Genomic DNA, 21,063 nt, shown 5'->3' with positions numbered 1-21,063 from the left:
TCACTGCTCCATCAGGATTCAAGCAAGCCGGGCCGAAGAGGCTGAAATGCCAGAAACCGGTCCCCGGTAGCTTGTCTCCTTTCTGGTGAAGAATTGGCTTGGTAGTTTGGTCTGCCCTGTTCCCATGATGCACTGGGCCAGGGACAGACTAATTTGCATATAGCCAGGTTCTGAGCTGGGATGGGGCAGTGAGATAAATAACGGTGATGGATCAAGCCCTGATCTTTGGACTGGGTAAGAGTGGTCTGCTTAATTCAGACACTCTGTTCATCACCACCCCCTTTTCTGTATCAGGTCGGTGCACTAGCCACTTTAGCTCAAAGAGGGGTGTCAGACGGGGATGTATTTTGGCCCCGCTTCTTTTTACCATATACATCAACGCTTTGGAGAAGTCCCTGGGGGCGGCTACTCTGGACGTTCCGCGTATAGGGGAATCGGTTATTCCTGTACGCGGACGACGCAGTGTTACTGTCACGTACGGGTATGGGTCTCCAGAGGCTGCTGGACCATTTCGGCGGCTTTATGGATTCCCTAGATCTAGAAATGAACACCAAAAAGTCGCACGTAATGGTGGCCGGAACAAGAGTTAGGAAGGTAAAGTCAAAACCTTTCACTTGCAACGGCGCTGAACTATCGAAGGTCCAAGTTTTTACCTATCTTGGGGTCCTTTTTGACAAAAAAGGCACATAGGGACCTCAACACAAGCTTAAGAGCCATGCTGTCGCTAGGTCAACTGCGGCTCTCCTGGGTTTCTCTAAGAGGCTGGGAGCAAGACCAGTGGAGGCAATCCTGAAGATTTACAATTCTAAATATATGGTGATTGCTTCCTATGGTGCCTCCATATGGGGGTATACGTCGCCGAACAAAATGCAAGTTGTGGAAAATAGGTTCCTCAGATCCCTTCTGGTAGTCCCCCAGTCAACCCCAACTTATTCTCTGCATACAGAATTGGGCCTGGGCTAGATTTCAGACCAATTAAAAATGGCTCCGTTAATTGCTTGGGTGAAAACATGGTTAAACGAGGAAATTACCCTGAACCACCAGATCCTCAGTGATTGTGTAGCACTAGACAAGGCAAATAGGCTACCCTGGTTGATGTACTTTAGAGCGGCATGCATCAAGCTAGGACGTCCTGAATTGTACACTGCACCTGAACGTTTAAAAAAAGAGGACATAAGCTGGATTAAGCATAATTACCGGATTATATTAGAACTGGAACGGGAAAACCGGTAGCTAGAGAAGCCATGTGTCAAAGCTAATTATGTTTTGTTAACCTCCCCCTCTATTGAACCATAGTTAAAAATTGTAACCAAGCCATTTCACCGCTATTTTTTGGTCAGATTTCGGTTTAACTTAATACATCTCACTCTAGGAGCCTTCCCAACATGGGGAAAACCAGAAACTTCGAGACCATGTTCTTGTGACAATTTCTCAGTACAAGATACTATGCATCTGGTTATGTTTTGTGAATTTTATTCTGAGTTACGGAATTTTTTTTTAATCCCAATACTAAGAGAGGCAGGTTTTGTACAAGTGAGGCCGGCCCTGCTGTATTTACAAATTCTTAGGAACACGCGTGATATTTATAGCGTGGCTAGTTTTTTGGTGGCTGCCGCCCGGCTCAATCAGAAAAGGAGTGTCTATGTATAATACTTGTGTTGGTCCATCATTCAGATGAATTGTTTTGCACTACCTGTTAGAACGCACGCGGATTGTCATAATTGTATATACATTAATTGTAAACGATTTTTAATTTTTTTTTAACATTTTTAAATGTATCTTGTTTTTTATACTGTCTTTTATGAATGTAATTAATCGAATAAAGTGTTTTGACTGACTGACTGAGTTGGTTATAGCCGAGGAGGTACAAATGAAAGACAAAGTACCAGAAGATAAAGCCAGCTGGACTTCTATAGTTAATGACTTAGTCAACTACCCTGTTAATGAAACGTCATAGGACTATTAATCCTGAGTAGTTGCTGGTTTAGCTGATAGGCGGGGTTAAACACCATATGAAGAATTTTTACATATAAGAAAACACATGCCGGTGACAGAATATAAGAAACAATAAGAAATAGTATGTGATCAGATGCATTACTTATCCCATATTGTAGCCTTTCTTAACTATGTAAGCAATGTTAAAATTGACAAGTTAGTACAACTGTACTTTCTCTGTTATTGTTTGTATTATGCAAGCACAAACCTAAAATAAAGATAGTAAAACAAATCCAGTGTTGTATCATGCTCTGCTTGGGTTTTTAGGAGAAGAAATACTCCGCATTTGTGTCGCACCCACACTACACTAGAATCCTTCCAGTACTTCTCTGTAATTAGAACGGTTAATTTTTAGGTTTACATTTTCTTTTTAGGTCGAGCAGACCTACCCTCAATGCGTGAGCATTGAAAGGTGTCTGCTTCAGACCTATTGTGGCCCGTATTTAGGAATGTGGACAGCTACCAGACGCGCGCTTTGACGAGGTCAGATTTCACCTCGGGAGCGAGCGTCTGGTAGCTGCGCATGCGCGGTGCAAAACCCTTGCTCACACACAGACACAGGCAGCCCCCACCCCTCTGCATGCACGCACGCACGCGCACACACACACACACAGGCGCGCGCATGCACACGCAGGCATACGGCACACATACAGGCACACATACAGGCACACTATCCCCTACCTCGCATTCTCTCTCAATCACACACAGTCACGCATGCGCACACACATTCCCTTGCGCACACACGCACACACGCGCGCGCACACTTCCCCCCCCCCCCCTCCCCTAACCGCCCCCCCCTCCCCCCCCCCCTCCAGGCATACACACAGGCACGCACGCACTTCACATCAGCCCTGGGCCCCACTCACCGACTGCGCTCTTCCGGCGGGGCTCCTCACGGCGCGTCTCCTCATCTAAATCGGGGCTCCCTCAGGTCAGAGGAGCCCCGCAACAGGCGCCACACTCCTCCTTCTCCCCGGCCCCCTCCTGGGGACCCGGGCTACCCCGGACGGCAGGGCGCTCCATGCGCCGGCAGCTCGCGGACCTCGGGAGGCGGGACTTCCGGTCGGCCGCGAGCGGATTGGCCGGCCGGCCATGAGCTTCCGGGTCGCCGTGGGCAGCGCGGCGGCACTCTCGCGGCAGGACAAAGCAGGCAGGACAATGGTAGTGGGGCAAGCACTCCGCAGCCAGCCTCGCTAGAACAAGGGAGCGGATGAGGAGAACACCTAATCTGAATCTGGCCAACACTGTAACACACACGGAGACCGGAAGCCTGACCCACGAGAACCTAATAACACACAGGGATTGCAAATATCCACTCAAGCGCAACTCCTTGGGGGAACGTTTTGTTACAAGGGAATGTTGAGCCAAGAACGCCGGAGAGTAATGATTATGTATAATACGTGCAAAAAGTGCAAAATATGACGTGAACAATAAGCAGCATATACGTGTATCGACTGTCTTGAATAAAACAAAATCTGGTTGGAAAAAAAAAAGTGAATCTGTCACACATCTGCCATTAACTAGATTTCCAAGGTAAGGAGCAAAATTTTGGTTTCTACTATAGGTGCTGTTAATACTGTAGCCTTTTCTGCTGTAATCTTTGGGAATTCTAGTTGTGCTATGCTTTGCCTCTAGACATGTTGATCCCTGGCAGACTGTGCTGACTCTGCCCCTCCTGATTATAAAACTCACCAGCGCAGTCACCACGCAGTCTCATCTCTCTGTCTTATGATGTATGCCCTGCCACCATTTACTTCTGACCCTCACCCCTCCTCACCCTCTCACCCTCACACACCCTCAAACCCCCTCACCCCCTCACCCTCACACCCCCCTCACCCTCCTGCACCCTCACCCTCCTGCACCCTCACCCTCCTGCACCCTCACCCTCCTGCACCCTCACCCTCCTGCACCCCGTCACACCCCCGCACCCCGTCACACCCCCGCACCCCGTCACACCCCCGCACCCCGTCACACCCCCGCACCCCGTCACACCCCCGCACCCACCCCTCACCCACCCCTCAGCCACCCCAGCCATTATAAATTACAATAACTTTTATTTAAGTATTAATTATTGAAAAAAAATTAAAAGCCATTATTATTTGTAATATCAATACACGTAAGTCACGTAAATACAACACATATTGCATTACAAATGCTATAGGTGTCACATTTGCGAAAGTTATAACTATTGGCATTGTAAATGACAAAGCTATTAATTTCGCTATTTTCAAAAACAAAACCTAAATAAAAAAATTGTCATTTACAATACCAATAGCTCAAACTTTCCTAATGCGAGACCTATTGCATTGCAAATGCTTGTTTTAGCATGATTTCGTTAATCATTATCACTTTAACTAAATCAATACAGTCATTATATGTTAAATATGGGTCACCTAGATTTATTTGGGCCAGTGCTTTATACTAAGGAAGATGCCTATAGGAATATGTCTTCATTTTTATTTTGTAAAAAAAAAAGTCTTTTCATATCCTATGAAATTGAATTTGATCGAAATGGGTTATAGATTTATTTAAAACATTGCTTTGTTGTACTTTTTTACCCGTGAAGAACTGAAAGATGTCTGTGAAACACACTTTGACTGAGTTGCAACCATAAGCTAAAAGACATTATGGCTGTTAGGATATTGAGTATTGGTGTGGTAATGGTAGGGAAGCAAAGGTGGCAGGTGATAACTTTGTAAACAAGTACCAAGTCTTTATCCACCACATCAAAATGCCTTTTCGCTGCACTGATCTGAATGTCCACATAATATCCCATTGTTTACAATTTGAGCTTGATCTTCAAATAATTGTAACCTTTTCTAGTTGTTACCAGATCATTTACTGAATTTGACTTTGAATGTGTTCCACATATTTTCACAGATACACTTCCATTGGCATTGCAAGATTTGTTGTCCACAGACAATGATTTTCCTCCCAGAGCTCATTGTCTAGTGCGATGGTGAGTATTGCATTTTTGTATATTTTTATTAAAATGTGTCCCTGTATTATTAAGTGTTTGGAAAGTAAAAAAACACAAAAGTAATCAATATTAGAAACCGTTTTTGCAAATATGTCTTGGAATTAATGAAAAAATATTAAATAAGAAGTTTAATATAGTTAGGTTAATAGAAATCGTTTAAGAAATCGGATGATTTACTAGGGCATCAGAGAGGAGAAAGGTCAGGGCAGGCATGCACTCTCCCAGGGAGAAATATTGATTGTAAATGTGTTGAAAGACTTGTAGAGCACTGTTTGCTATAGTAATGGGTAGGTATCTTCCGTAGAGGGAATGTTGGAGGAAATGAACGGCAAGTACTGCTTCATTTGAGTGTAAAGTGGGCTCATTGAAAGACCGAATGACCTCAGTTGATACTTTAGTAGAAGCTCTCTGCTCCATATTTTCAGAAGTTCAAGGGGCCACAGGGATGCAGGCACCTGAATTTTGCATTTGGGACCTTTAAGCTGAAGATGTTAGAAAATAAGTCCAAGGCTGCCAGCCTGCATATCCTGGGCCTCCTGACTATCTGAGCCACTGTGGACCTCTAATAAGGGGTGCATCATATCCTGAATTAGGTGATTCGGACAGTAATGGTTTGGTATGAATGTGGTGAGGCCAGCTCGCCTCCTCACTACAGGCCGTATTGGTGACAGGGCGAACCCAGGTTCAGTTCTAAAGAAGTTATATGATCGATAAGCCATCCAACCAGTAACCAGAGCAGTGGCCAAAAGAACAGAGCTGTTGGCAGTAGCCTCCATGATATATATGTTTCCAGATGTGAGCCAAGCACTCTGAGGCATAGACTAGACTTGCAATATGTGAAGAAAGTGTTGTTGTTCTCTGGACTTGAAGGCACCCCTGGGGTTAATTGTAAAGCTTTGTGTCTTGAGATGCAGGACTATTGTGATTTTGTGATTGTCAATCCTGAGGCTGCCCATTAAATTGCTGTTTACTGAGTGATATCTAAAACGGAAACATATCAAGCTGATGTATATCGAATGATAAATGCTTTAGTGTTTACTTTGTCCTTTGGTTTTAAATCTAATCAGAGATTATTTTGTGAATACGAATTTAATGTTGACAAAAGTTATTGTGAAATATGTAGTGTATATGTAATGTGGAATGTATACAGAGATATAAGAAATGTGAGGTTGGCAATCTTTTTTGTACCACTATTTGTTATCGACATAAAACAGTTCAGAACTGCAGCTTAGGTTATCAATGTTTTTATGTGTTGGATGTCCCAGACATTTGCCTTGGCCTTCATCCATGATCCTTGTTAGAAACTAGTCACTATTTTTAGGTTATTAGTGACTACTTACTACAGCAGTTTTAGGTTTGTTTATATAAATTAAAGTGCCTGTGCCCTTGACCCCCCCACCCCACCTCAAGTAGACACAGGGGGTGAATATAGCGGCTTAACTCAAAATGCGTTCTGCAGCAGCAATAAATGATTTTCCAGTTAAATAATTGTTTTTATGGGAAAAGGAGTATTAATATATGAACACAGAAGAAAGACAACATTTACTAACCATACACACAGTCCCTGGAGGTCAGGGTTAGAGTGCTTTATAGGCGATTCCCTGAGTCCCACTTCCCTGTCTCTAGCGCTGGTGCTTGTTCCCCATTCATTAGGAGTGAAATTCAGGTAAACCTCCACAAGTAGGCAGAGTCTTAGGAGTCCCACTCCGACTCTTTGCTATAACCCCAAGTGTTCCAGTGCTAAAGTGCTAGATGGAGAGCAAGTTCCCCCAGGACCATCTGGCCCATAAATCCGATTTACCCACACCAGCAGTGTAGGAGCGAACCAAGTCTTCCAGAGAGCCCACTTTGAAGGCGTTGAAGCTGCAGCGACTGCCTCTTGTAAATTCCTCACATGCAGAACCGGGGAGCGGGTTGCAACTGTACTGGCGCTGATCACCATTCGAGGCCACCTCCTCTCAGCAACTGTCTTGACCAGACCATGTTCCTTGCCTTGTCCCAGTAGCCCTCTTTGGCATACAGTGTCACTGAGTCCTCTCTGTATATGGGCTACAGCCTAATTTGGCATTGCAGTAATGTTCATGGTGGCCCCACCTGGCAAACTGGGTCGCTGACTTGGATCCGCACACTGGCTGTGGTCCGCACTGCAGCAATCTTCATGTCGGCGCCACCTGGCAAATGTGGTCGTCAAATTAACCTACACACGAACGATGACTCGATTGGTGTAGCAGCAGTCATGACTCACTTCATGGCGGTCCTGCTCCTGCATACAGGGGTCACCAATGTTTCCCTGCACACGGTCAACCACCCAATCGGTCATCTCCTCACACCTTGCTACAGGATCCAATCGCCAGAATTCCCCACTGGACCTCTCGCTCTACCTCTCCAGCGCTCTACTCTTCCTCACAGGGCACACTGGTCTTCACATGCAGATAGGCACTGGTGCTCCAGGGGCCAGTGATCTTCAGGTCCCTGGGTGATGTCCTCTTACCCAGATGGGAGACTGGCAAACCTTGGTCCCCAGTCCTGGTTACAGGCAGAAGTCTTGCAGAGCTTCGCCTCATGCAGCCTGACTAGCAAATTGACAGTTAATTATTTTGGGAACCTCAAGCTCCCCTTCTTATAGTCCATTTTCAGACACCAAATGTGATTTAGAGTCTCAATCTTTGAATGTTATGTTCAGAATATGCTTTCTTTTTAAGGACCCTCTCGTCTGCCCTGCCCTTCCTCTAGAAAGCAGGCTTTCACAGCAGAAGCAACTCCAAGTCTGATAGATCCACAACACAGACCATGGGAATGGCTAGATTTTCACACCTGGATGTCATCCACAGTGATATGTGAATGAAAAGGTAACCCCCGGGTCTCAGCCCTACTGTTTATGATTCTCTTAGCAGCTGAATCGGAGCCCTTCTTGAAGTATACTGAAGAACCTGCCTCTCCCAGTGTGTCCCTCTCAGCTCACAGGAATGCAGCAATCCACAATTCTCTCTGCCTGGATTCCTCTAACTTCTCATGTTCCTCCAATTAGCTCTGGGTCTCCCTAAAAGGAACCCAAAAACCTATTTATTGTACCATCTACAGGTCGCTAATGATTTTGGTCGTGCACAGCCTCTTTATTCTGTAACTTTTTATGTTTTCCGTGCTCCTGGGTATCACTCCCCGCCAGGAGTGTGTTCAATGAATTGGTAGGTTGCAGTCATATGCCATATACAACTGTCACCCTAGGCACAGGGTAATTGCTGAAAAATCCAGCCTTCTTTATAAATGATGCTTCACTCCTTGTTGGTTTGATTTATTCTGATTTATTTCATTAAACTTAGTTTAGTGTTCGATTCACACGGAATATTCATTTGTTATAGTATATACTCCATCCAATGCATTTCGGCGGTTAAACCACCTTTATCAGGGAAACCATCTGAAAATATCAAACAATTTCTCTAAGCATACAATATTATAACATCCACAATATTATAACATCCAAAAACATCCAATTTATACCTCCTGTGTTAATTATTGCCAAAGCTACTAGAAACGGATCGAAATTCTCTATGCTGTCTTTCTGTTTATTGAGTTTTCTTGATTTGCTGTTCTGAAAGAACTTAATTAATGAAACTTCTTACTCTCTGAGTTCTATGGTCTCTATTAAAGAAACGCTGTTCGTGCGTCTTGCTGTTTGTTTAGCCTGGAAGGTACTATCACACGCTATAAATGGTACACAAGCGGCTTTGTAACATTCCGTTATAAAGTATAAACTTCCTTCCCTTTATATTTAATGGCGCGCTGCCTTCGACATAATACGATTGTAACGTTTCTATCGTTTTAATGCCCTGTTTTTTATACCCACTAACGCTCTCACCTCTATTTTCTCGTGTCGCGGTTTTGCTGTTCCGTGATGTGTTTCGTATTACGCGCTGAATATTCTTCCGGGTTTAAGAAGTTACGTGATTACCTGCGCATGCGCATAAAGACTTATAACACTAATGTTGTGTTCGTGAAGGTTTTTTATGTATGCACGCAAAGGGATAACTTTATTACCAATCTAAAATGGCACTATGTAGATCTCCATGAGTAGTTTGGCTTTGTTTAGCCACACCTTATTACCATGGTCTAAGTTGCGATATGAGCATCTGCCCGTAAATTACTTGAGTTCACAAGCCACATGTTATACTAAAATGTTCAGTTCACTATTAGCAAATTACATGTGACTAATCATAAATAACATGTAAATTTAGTCCTATCATTTAACCCATGAGGTTTCAGGCTGTTCAAATGGAAAATCCAATAATTTTCGCGTTTCAGCAAATTTTTCTTATTCACTGGTCCTTCTTTCCTGTCGATCTCCTCCAAAACACATGCCCTTAATTGACTTATGTGGTGTTTCTTCTCCAAGAAATATGTCGCCACTGTTGATTTTGATGAACTCGTACGAATGTTACTTTTATGTTCAGTCAGTCTGGTTTTGAGTTTTCTTTCTGTGTGACCTACAAAAACAGAACCACACGGGCATTTCAACATGTATATTATGTTGGTGGTGTTGCAGGTTGCATTAACTTTAAGGTAGATTTTATTTCCTTTCATTGGATGGGTAATGAAATTGCCCTTCATCACATTATGACAGTTACTGCAATTCAGGCACGGTGTGGTGCCTCGAAAGGTCTTTTTCTGATGAGGTTCATTGGGTGATTTTAGGAAATCTGACAAGTTTTTGGCTCTGGTATAGGCGAACATGGGATCACTAGCAAATATTCCTTTGAAATCTGATTCTAATGTCAATATTGGCCAATGTCTTTGGATTATCGCCTTGAATAGGTGGCTTACATTGGAGTACTTGCTGACAAATGTAAGTCGTTGCTCAATTGGTCGTGTTTTGCTGGATAGAAGTTCCTCTCGAGTTTTTGAATGGGTCCTTTGGAGCGCTTGTTGTATGATTTGTTCCGGTATCCTCTATCTTGAAACCTTTTGGTCATGATGGACAGTTGTTACGTGATTCGCAGGGAATCACGTAACGTCTTAAACCCGGAAGAATATTCAGCGCGTAATACTAAACCCATCACGGAACAGCAAAACCGCGACACGAGAAAATAGAGATGAGAGCGTTAGCGGGTATAAAAAACAGGGCATTAAAACTATAGAAACGTTACAATCGTATTATGTTGAAGGCAGAGCGCCATTAAATATAAAGTTAAGGAAGTTTATACTTTATAACGGAAAGTTTAAATAGCCGCTTGTGTACCATTTATAGCGTGTGATAGTACCTTCCAGGCTAAACAAACAGCAATTTGCACAAACAGAGTTTCTTTAATAGAGACCATAGAACTCCGAGAGTAAGAAGTTTTATTAATTAAGTTCTTTCAGAACAGCAAATCAAGAAAACTCAATAAACCGAAAGACAGCATAGAGAATGTCGATACGTTTCTAGTAGTTTTGGCAATAAATAACACAGGAGGTATAAATTGGATGTTTTTGGATGTTATAATATTGTGGATGTTAGAATATTGTATGCTTAGAGAAATTATTGTTTGATATTTTCAGATGGTTTCCCTGATGAAGGTGGTTTAACCGCCGAAATGCATTGGATGGAGTATATACTTTAACAAATGAATATTCAGTGTGAATCGAACACTAAACTAAGTTTAATTAAATAAAACAGAATAAATGAAACCAACAAGGAGTTAAGCATCATTTATAAAGAAGGCTGGATTTTTCAGCAATTACCCTGTGCCTAGGGTGACAGTTGTATATGGCATATGACTGCAACCTACCATCTACAGGCCCACATACACTCGGCACCACACATGCATATAATAAACATGCACTGCACAGCACTACATCCTTCCTGCATTGCATGACTCACAAGCACACATACATCCAGCACATGTATAACACACATGCCGCGCAGTACTGCACACCAAACTGATGTAACCCAAGGGTGCAATAAACATACAGCAGCAGAACTTTAAATGAGTGCGCCTGGACTCCAGAAACGCAGGTAAAAAAAGGGCCTGTTCACTCCTGCTGATCACTACACCGTATGCTACCACCACTGCGCTCATGCTACTTGTGGTAAACGCAGTAGCCTTTCACCACTATGAGGGAAGCGCTTTGGGCGTCTCTTCTGTTCCAATAAGACCACAATCCGTGAGATATGCCTATGTCATGGCACCCATGCATGATCAGTGTTCACCCACAACAATAAAGATCAGCATCTGGGATCCAGACATCATTACAGTTGGAGCACTCTGGCCAGGGGTCCACGTCTGCATGCCCATGCAAGGAACTTTTCAGTCCCACCAAATGCCTGTCCCAGATCACAATACCCCAAACCAACCCCTAACTTGGAGATTTTGGTTGCCCAGGTTGGTAAAATCGGCAGGAAAGTCCTTCAACATTTCGGTGGCTCAATCAGGCTCTGTGCTTCACTACAAAGTCTAGCCCTTGTAAAGAAATGGACCATCTAAGCAACTCACCCCTCATAGTCTTCAACCATTTCAGTGGCTTATGGTCTGTTTGCACTAAAAACCTAGTACCAAACAAGTAAGACCGGGACTTACGCAAGGTCCACACTATGGTAAAGCACTCCTTCTCAACCGCTGCCTAGTTCTGTCTGGTCTCTGGGTAGTAACCTCCTACTAATAAAGGCTACCACTAGCTCTTTACCTTTATCCTCCAGTTGAGCAAACTTCTCCAATTTCTTTGTTTGAGGCATCCATCTGTACAATCAAAGCCTGACCGTAGTCCAGTGCTTTTAGTACTGGTGCAGTGCATAGTGCCTTCTTCAGCTCTTCAAATGCAGGACACTCCTCAGTCCATATCACTTTCTTTGACAGCTTCTTGGAGGTCAAAGGAGTCAATGAGGCATGTGTAGTTCCATAGTTCACCACAACATTCCTGTAATACAGTGTGAGTCCTAAAAAGGCCCTCATCTCAGTCTGTGTAGTAGGCACCACCCACCCCATTACGGACTGAATCTTGGCATCCAATAGGCAAATATTCCCTTTCCCCACCTCATGCCCAAGGTATGCTACAGAGGGTTGCTCCACCTGTCACTTGGTCGCCTTGATGGTCAGTTTTGCCTTCTCTATCCAATCCAACACTTGTCCTAGATGTCTCCGGTGGTCCTGCCATGAATGGCCGAACATTGCAATGTCGTCCAGGTAGTCCACTCTGAGCTCTTCAAGAATATGGTTCACTAGGCGCTGAAGAGTGGCAGGAGCATTTTTCAACCCAAATTACATCACCGTAAACTGATATAGCCCCTCTGGCATAGACAATGCAGTGTTCACCATAACATTTAGTGTCAAAGCAGTCTGCCAGTACTCACTGGTCAGATCCAAGGTAAGCAAGTTCTTTGCAGCACCGCTATCTACAATCTCATCCGCTTTTGGGATTGAATGGTCATAGGTCTTGGTTACCTCATTGAGGGCTCGGTAGTCCACACAGTACTGAACTAGACCATTGCTTTGCTACTATCACCACAGGATTAGACCACGGACTACGAGATCTCTCACTGACCCTTGGCAACTTCTGCCTTAATGTATCCCTGAACCCAGTCAGACATTCTGTACATCCTGCCCTTCACTGGCACTGTCCCCTGTGTCTGTGCCTGCTCCTGGAGTCAGTGAGAAGAGGTTGGCAAACTGTCCCAACACCAGTCTGCACTCCCTCTGCTGCTCATGCGTTAAATCTGGGGTAGTTGAAGCCCTGCCGCAGTCCCATCCCACATGTCACTGTGCAGCAAGTGAGGAAGAGGCTCACGGTCTTCCTCCACTTCCTCTGCCATAGCCATGACATTCACTGTGCATTCTTTGCAGAGATAAGGCTTCAGCCTGTTCACATGGAACACCCTCTTGGGCTCCCTTGTGGCACCTGTATCCGCCAAGTAGTTAACCTCCGAAACCTTCTGAGCTTCTTTGCATGGCCTACACCATTATTCCTCCAAAGCCCTGGGAAAATTAGGCTTTAGCAGCAAAACCTTCTAACCACCTTGATGCCCAGTCACTGTAGCTTTCTGGTCATACCCCTCCTTCATCAGCGATTGGCTGGCCTGTAGGTTTTCCTTTGTCGAACTCATGTGTTGCACCATCAACTTACCAAGGCCAGTCCTATAGTCCACCACATCGTTCTGTGACTGACTAAAGTGAGTGGACCTCGCTCTAGGTGTCCATACTGAAGGTTAAAGGGACTGTACCAATCCCCTTCTGCGGAACCTCTTGGTAGGCAAGAAAGACATGGCAGGAGAAGATCCAACTTCTCCTGAGGCTCTCTATCAGAGTTCGTTTCATGCATTTCAGTGTCTTGTTAAACTGCTCCACCAAACCATTGGTTTGTGGGTGGTAAGAGAGAAGTAGAAGTTGTATATCACACCAGTTTGCTCCCACGTCTCTCATGTAAGAGGAGATGAAGTTGGTTTCCCTGCTCAGAAATTACTGGCCTTGGTATATCCCCAGGAGAATTCGGGCTCCCATCCATGCAGACATGCTCCTCCGAGCTACAGATTCTATGTACCTTGTGGAATGATCCACCACAACCAAGATATACTTGTTACCTGACTGTGAGGGGGCGCCAAATGGACCAATTATGTCTATTCCCACCCTCTCAAATGGAACACGTATAATTGGTAGAGGCACAAATGGTGCCTTAGAACTCCCTTCTGTCTTACCATAGGTCTGGCAAGTGGGACAGGCTCTACAGAATCTCTGTGTCTCTGCACAAACCTGGCCAGTAGAACAGAGAGTTCAACCTATCCTGGGTCATTCTAATCCTAAAGTGCAGGGGCCGGTGACGATATGAAATTCCTGTGCACTAATGGAACCACTAGCTTCTTGCTAGTTCCTAGCTCAGGATTCACAAGCTCACTATAAAGTGGGGCAAACACAAGGAGAGCATGGATGGAACGCTGAAACTTCACAGACACTCACACCCAGTCATAGATCTGGGTTGAATCCATCATCGTTCTTTAGCTCACCCTGCCACCCCAGTTCAGACACAGCTAGATGCAAATCAGCCTTGACCCTGTTCCTTATGGGAACAGTCCAGCCCGCATGTGTTTTATTAAAATGTTTAATCTTTTAAAATCTTATTTCCCTTCAAAAATTGGGCAAGATGGCGGCGGCTCACTAGACCGCTGTGAGACACTCTCTCGTGCCGGGCCAAAACTAATGAGCTACGAGGAGGGTTAGGATCCTTTTTGCGCATACTAAGGCATACTAAGGCAGGTCGGAACCAGTACAGTGGCTACGTGCAACACCAGAAGTAATTAACCTGGGATATTGTGATATTACAAGGATGAAGCACGGAGAATGACTGGTGCTTACCTTGATGTGCCAGAAGATTCATTTCCATCAGAGTCATCAGAGTCACGGCCACTACTTCATTGTATTGCAACAGCCCTCGGTCTTACGGTGCTAAGACTCTACGTACAACTTCGTGCTGGCAAGCCAAAAAGTTCCTCTGTAACTGGTATTACAATACTGGACACCCAGATGGCCCCGAAAAACGCTGCTGTGGCGGCAGCCGCCTCAAAGACCCGAGCTGCTAAACAGGCGCTTCGAGATCAAAAGTTAGCGGCGAGGCGCGCTGGATCCTTGACGGACGAGATTATCGGCTCTGATGGAGGACAGCCTCACCCACAACAGAAGCAGCACAAGACGGCAAGAATTGCCAACACCCCGGGCCCAGGTCCCTCTGTTGTGGACCTGCTTCGGAAAACGCCGGCTGGAGCTGCATCCTCCCCCTCCATTGACCACGCAACAAGCGGACCGCTGATTGCAGCGCTGCCAGTGACCCCGGTGGCGCTTTCCAGCGCGGATTCGCCAGAGCCAGCAGCAGCAGCCCTGTCTGAGTCTTCGGAGGTAGCGAGCAGCAAAGTAAGTCTTCCTTCTGCAGCTGACGTGTCCACATCGCGACAAGGGTTAGCAGTGCTATCAGATATTTCAGGAGGTTTCACTGTAGAGACTACAGGCCAAAAAGAAAATGTAATTAAACCGGCACAAGATTTAGCAGCACTAACGGGTGCAGACTTACAGGCTCAGGACCCAGGCTCTGTGCTAACCGAAACACTTATCACAAACAAGGCTCTGCAAGTAGTGATTGTACAACCGGGGGCACAATTGCTTTCACAAGTTGATACTATACATAGCCCTACAACGTGCACAGGTAACATCGCCAGCCACCCACAGTCTGAAACACACCCTGAAACACACCCCGCACCACTCAACTCATCTAATGTGGGGGATACCTCTTTGCTTCCTCTGGTACAGGCACTGGATCAGGCACAAGGCACTCCTGCTTCAGCCACGTTAGGCGGAAAATAAAATAAAAATGAAGACGGGCCATCAGCACTCATGCCAGACCCCATTGGGGGAACCGGGATCCCTTCAGACACAGACCTGGAACCATTAGAATTCTATACCATTTCTGAAGGGCGTGAGGAACTAGGATGGCACCACGATCTAGACTCCGATCTAGATTCTCTATCTGATCTGCAAACAGGCTCCAGCTCCAGCACACAGGATAGTGATGTGGATGACTTATTGGGCGAAACTGCTACAGAAAGGCACACAGTGATTAAAAAAAAAAGAAGTCGACATGGTGCAGCAGGTCCCCATCGGGATCATGTTCCCGCAACAGCCTTTAACAGCCAGGGTCCCTCTTTTTTGGAGGAGCAAAGTACTACTTTAACCTCGGTAATGGATACGGTTTTACAGGCGATCGCATCCCATAGGGAACAAACCTCCAAGGATGGCCGGAAGGCACAGCAAGCCCTACAAAAGGTACAAGGTGTGGTACGTAAGCTCTCTAAGACGGTGGCGGCCTCCAACGCAAGAATGGCCGATATGGAAGATCGGATAGTGGTTAACGAGGCCGAAGCAACGGTAGTGAAAGAACAGGTTGACTCCCACGATGCAGAACTGATTGATGTAAGGTGGAAACTTGAGGAGATGGAAAATCGTATGCGCCGCAACAACCTCCGAATTTTGGGGATTCCGGAGAAAAGTGAGGGAGATAACGTACGCACTTTTGTGATTCAACTTTTAAAAGATACATTTCCTGAGTTATCTTCATGGAACTGGGAGCTGGAAGTTCAACGTGTCCACAGAACCCCGGCTACTGTACGGGCCTCTAACTCACAAAGTAAATATCCTAGGGCGATACTGGTATATTTTGGCAACTTTCTTCTACGCCAGGCTATTGCAGAGAAAGCGAGACCTGATGCTCACCGCTCTCGAGGAGATATTTCATATTTTGTTAGGCCGGATTTCTGCCACACAACTGTGGAACGGAGATGGCGGCTCCGACAGTTAATTAAACCTTTTCTAGACAAAAAAGCCAAGGTCTATTTGAATAACCCAGCTACACTTAAAGTTTTGTATAATGGTCAGGTTAAATTTTTCACCTCCGAAATCAAAGCAAAGGCCTTCCTAGATAGCCTGACATAAGTACGAAAGAGTAATACTTGACGGCGGGTTATGGTTAATGACAGAGATGGTATTTGTATAGTTAAATGAATTATGGAGTGTATAGGCCTGATATTAACATCCATTTCTCTCATAGTCATTTAGAACATGATTGTTTCTTGTTGAATATGCTGCTTCTGTCGCTGTTTCAATGACTTATTGTTTGGCATTTTTTGGGTTTTTTTTTTTTCTTTTTCTGCTTAGTGGGCGCTATAGGGTCCTAAATTGAGTACTTTACTTAGGGTTTATCTGTTTCTTGTTTTATATTCCTCCGGTAGCTCGCACATGTCATATTAGATCAACACGGAGTAACAATATGGCACGGCACAGAGGTGTCTCTCCATCACTACGGACTCTAATGAGAGTCTATACGCCTCAAAAGGTGGCGTGTGGGGGGAGGGGTTTGGGGAGGGATTCGGGGAGGGGAATGGCGGGTAAGGGTAGTAAGGGGGGCAAGGGGGGCAAGGGGGGAGTGGGAGAAAAAGCAAAAAAAATTGGTAAATTCAGTCACGAGTTAAGATGCACACAAGGACCATGGCGGGATCTTAACCAACATAACCAAACGAAAAACAAAATTCTAAAAACTCCAAAAAATAAAAAGCAAAACTGTATTATGCTTATTAAGTATATTTGTGGTCTCTGGACTCAACACATTAAACCTGGGCTAGGTCTACTTTTTAGTAAATGGGGAGAATAAGCTTATGCTCGTGGAATGTGGCTGGCCTCAATCATAAAAATAAAAGGGCTCAGCTATTTCAATTAACACGCCAAAATCCAGCTGATTTAATATGTCTTCAAGAGACACATATAGCATACACAGACAGAGATTTACTCAAATTACCTGGATATAACCTAATGGCAACGACATCTCAAACATCTAAAAATAGAGGGGTGGCCATCTTAGCCAAACCAATATTGGGTTCCCCAATCCGCAAATTAGCCGACAAACAAGGTAGATGGGTCATAATTCAATTGCAGTTGGGCATTACTATCTGGGCAATTTATGGCTCAAACCTAGACGATCCTGATATTTTTCAGGAACTCGAAATAGAATTGGCTTCTTGGCCTGGTTCTCTAATCCTGTGCGGGGACTTTAATATTGATATTGGGCTGCCCCTAGATAATCACCTGCCGCTAAATTATAAAGGGCGGAAGCCGAAGGTATATAGCGCATTAGGCCGGATGATGAAAAGTCATAATCTAGTGGACGTTTGGGGGTTACTCCAAGGGCCAAATATAGATGGCTTCACGTACTTTTCTTTCCCCCACAATAAGTACGTCCGAATTGATTATATTATGTCATCTTTAGAGAGAGGGGACATTCTAGAAATAACGAAATCCCCGAAAACAATATCCGATCACAATGCACTCACCCTCATCTTTGATACCGCCAGTTTGGGTAAGTCAATGCCCCAATGGACTTTCGATAGGAGGTTACTGGTTAATCAGGAGTATATAATTTATATTAAATCATGGGCCCGGTCATTCTTCGACTGTAACCAGTATAGTGCATCCCGTCTGATAGTATGGGACTGTTTTAAGGCAGCATTGAGGGGAGAAACGATTTCATTTGTAGCTAATAAACGAAAAAAAGAAAAACACACTAACATACAAATGATGCAAGAACTCTCTAATCTTGAAACTCATCATGCTTTGGAAATAAATCAGGCTCAAAGAGGGCTAGTAGATCTTACCTCAGATCCTGGGAAAACCTTAAACAAAATAATGATTCTTAAAAATGAGATTAATAGTACGCTTATTCAAAAAGCTGCCGAAACTTATCAGGTTAATAAGACTAGACTGTATGAATCAGGAGAAAATGTGGGGAGGCAATTAGCACTACGCACCCGACAAAAACAATCATTGGGTAGTATTAAGAAGATAGAATATGAGGGTAAAGAGTATATAACTCCTAAAGAGATTATTAAAGTATTTCAAAAATACTATCAAAAACTTTATAGCAGTGAAGTTTCACATTCTGATAACATAATTACAGCATTTTTAAATAATTGGCTCCCAGATCAGGCTTCATATAAACCTGTTGATGATGAGACCAAAGCTAATTTAGATAGAGAAATTACGCTCACCGAAGTGGAGATTGCTCTAGCCGGTTTGGCGAATGGGAAAGCGGCTGGTCCGGATAAGATCCCACTAGACCTATATAAAATTCTGGGTGATCAAATAACCCCTTTCCTGCTCGATTTGTTTCTTGGAGTGCAATACAATACAAACCCTCCAGAATCATGGAAGCAAACAAATATAGTCATCTTTCATAAAAAGGGCAAACCTTCTCACCTTCCTTCTTCATACAGGCCCATATCCCTGATTAATTCAGACTCAAAACTATATGCTAAGATACTTGCAAATCGACTGAGTGGGGTCATCGAACACCTTGTGTCTCCGTGGCAACATGGCTTTATCCCTGGCAAGAGCACCACAGACCACACTCGGAGAGCCATAACCCTATTTGACATCATGGGCGCCACGGGGGGCGAGATGTCGATGATCCTCCTCGACGCTGAAAAAGCATTCGACCGAGTATCATGGCAATTTCTTTGGAACATCTTGGTAAATAAAAATTTTGGAAATAATTTTATTAAAGCTATTAAAGCCATTTACATTAACCCCATGGCCAAAATCTGTATAGCTGGTGATGAGTCGGAATCTATCAGGGTTCAAAGAGGTACAAGGCAGGGCTGCCCTTGCTCTCCAGGATTATTCGCCCTATATATTGATCCCCTTATTCAGAAACTATTAAGCTCACGTGTAATTCAACCAGTCATTACTGGGCTTTTCTCCACTAAAGTCATGGCATATGCTGACGATGTTGCCGTAATAACAACCAATCCGTCTGAAGCAATCTCTGAAATAGAGACAATCACGCAAGCATTTGGGATGTATTCAGGATACTCTTTGAATAGAGATAAAACAATGGTATTAGCCACTAATAATACTCATTATGAAAGCATACTTAGGGTCAAACAGGCCACATACTTAGGAGTATGTCTATCGGTGGAGGTAGATAAGATTATCGATCTAAATTATTCCCCCCTTATTAACAAAATCAAAAGCGACCTTAGATGGATAGACACCCTGCACTTGTCAATTATAGGAAGGTCTAATTATGTTAAAATGAGTATATTTCCACGAGTTCTATATTTCTTTAGAGCAATCCCCTTACTACCAGGAGAACATTTTATTAAGGCTATAGATTCCCATATCTCAAGGTTCATGTGGAGTTATGGTAAAATAAGACGGGCTCTTCCTCTGCTGGCGCTCCCCCAAAATAGAGGTGGCTTGGCTCTACCGAACCTAAAACTATATTTTTGGGCAACATTAGTACAGTATATGGACCCTCTCCTAACTGCCAAGTCTGGAGCTTTAATCTCTATAGATCCATACATTCCATCAATATACGAACTAAGCTTAGGTGAGAAATATATGGGACTGTTTTTAAGGCAAGTAGAACCATCATACTACAAAAAAATCAAATTAAAGACAGTCTTAGACGCACGTGCGGTATGGAAAGCTATTTGTAAACATCTGGACATACCTGCATTTACGAAATATACACCACTACGGCAATGTAAAATTCTCTCTCTCTTTGTTAATGATATTGGATTACAGAGGTGGGAGCTCTTAGGCATTAGAACAATAGGCGACTTTTTGGGCAATAGTATTCCATCATCTTTTGAATCATTCCAACTAAGATATAACATTCCCGCTCGTGACTTTCTAAAATTCTATCAAATTTCAGCTAGCATCTGTAATATTAGACCAAAAATTCTATTAGATAACGTACCATTATTGGATATTATAGGGAAAAAGTCTACAAGAATTGGGGTTTTATATCAGATGTTTATGGCGAATGCCCCTGACGATATTGAGCGTACGGAACAATCCTGGGCTATAAAATTAGCCAATTCCAACGTAGATATAGATCTTTCACTAGTTCTATCGGCAAAATACTTTATAGCTTCTAACCTAAAGGCCCAATATTACAGAACCATTTTTAATCTATACTATACGCCAGCTAAATTGTTTGCCTGGGGGCTTAGGACAGATGATAATTGCCCTAGATGTAATCAGCCACTAGCAAACCTCCTACACATGTTTTCTGAATGCCCGGCATTGGCAACAATTAAGGCTATGATACTGGAATACTGGGCCCAGGTCTTTGGGCATCAAATTAGAGACTCTATAACCTTGCTCCTATTAGGTCATGACGATTCTTTGGATCACAACAGTGAAGAACAGGCGGTAATCTTTTTAGGATATGCCGTGCTTCGAATAATTTTGGCAGCTAGATGGAAAGATGTAGAGCCCCCCACCTTTCATATGTGGCTTAGTCGGTTTATTGCCATCTATAAACAAGAAACTGCAATCTATCTCACAAGAGGTAGAAAAATGAGGGCTATAGGGACACAGCTGTGGGAGCCCATTACTAGATGGTATAGTATCGAAAGGGGAAATTAAATTTTGTAAATATTTAATTATCTATTTTTGTTATAATATTGTCTTCGATGTATTATATTCCTCTTTCTCTATTAACCAATTTGATTTTTCTATGTGTTTGATTTTGCATCACAGTTTAGTTCTGGTTATAAATATAGGATATGGGCTGAGTTTACT

The 21,063-nt window shown here is 43.8% G+C and overlaps 1 protein-coding gene across 1 annotated transcript in view; it reads left to right on the top strand.

The window, feature by feature from the left end:
* RAB3GAP1 (RAB3 GTPase activating protein catalytic subunit 1) overlaps window positions 1–21,063 on the top strand; it is a 465,696-nt gene that overhangs the window by 47,933 nt on the left and 396,700 nt on the right. The window contains exon 5 of the mRNA XM_086954315.1: window positions 4,876–4,954. Coding sequence (XP_086810441.1) covers window positions 4,876–4,954 — 79 coding nt within the window. The remainder of the gene's footprint in view (window positions 1–4,875; window positions 4,955–21,063) is intronic.

The sequence above is a fragment of the Lissotriton vulgaris genome, chromosome 2_1 (genome assembly GCF_964263255.1).
Source record: "Lissotriton vulgaris chromosome 2_1, aLisVul1.2, whole genome shotgun sequence".
In the NCBI taxonomy this organism is placed as follows: domain Eukaryota; kingdom Metazoa; phylum Chordata; class Amphibia; order Caudata; family Salamandridae; genus Lissotriton; species Lissotriton vulgaris.
This window is presented reverse-complemented; position numbering and strand designations above follow the sequence as displayed.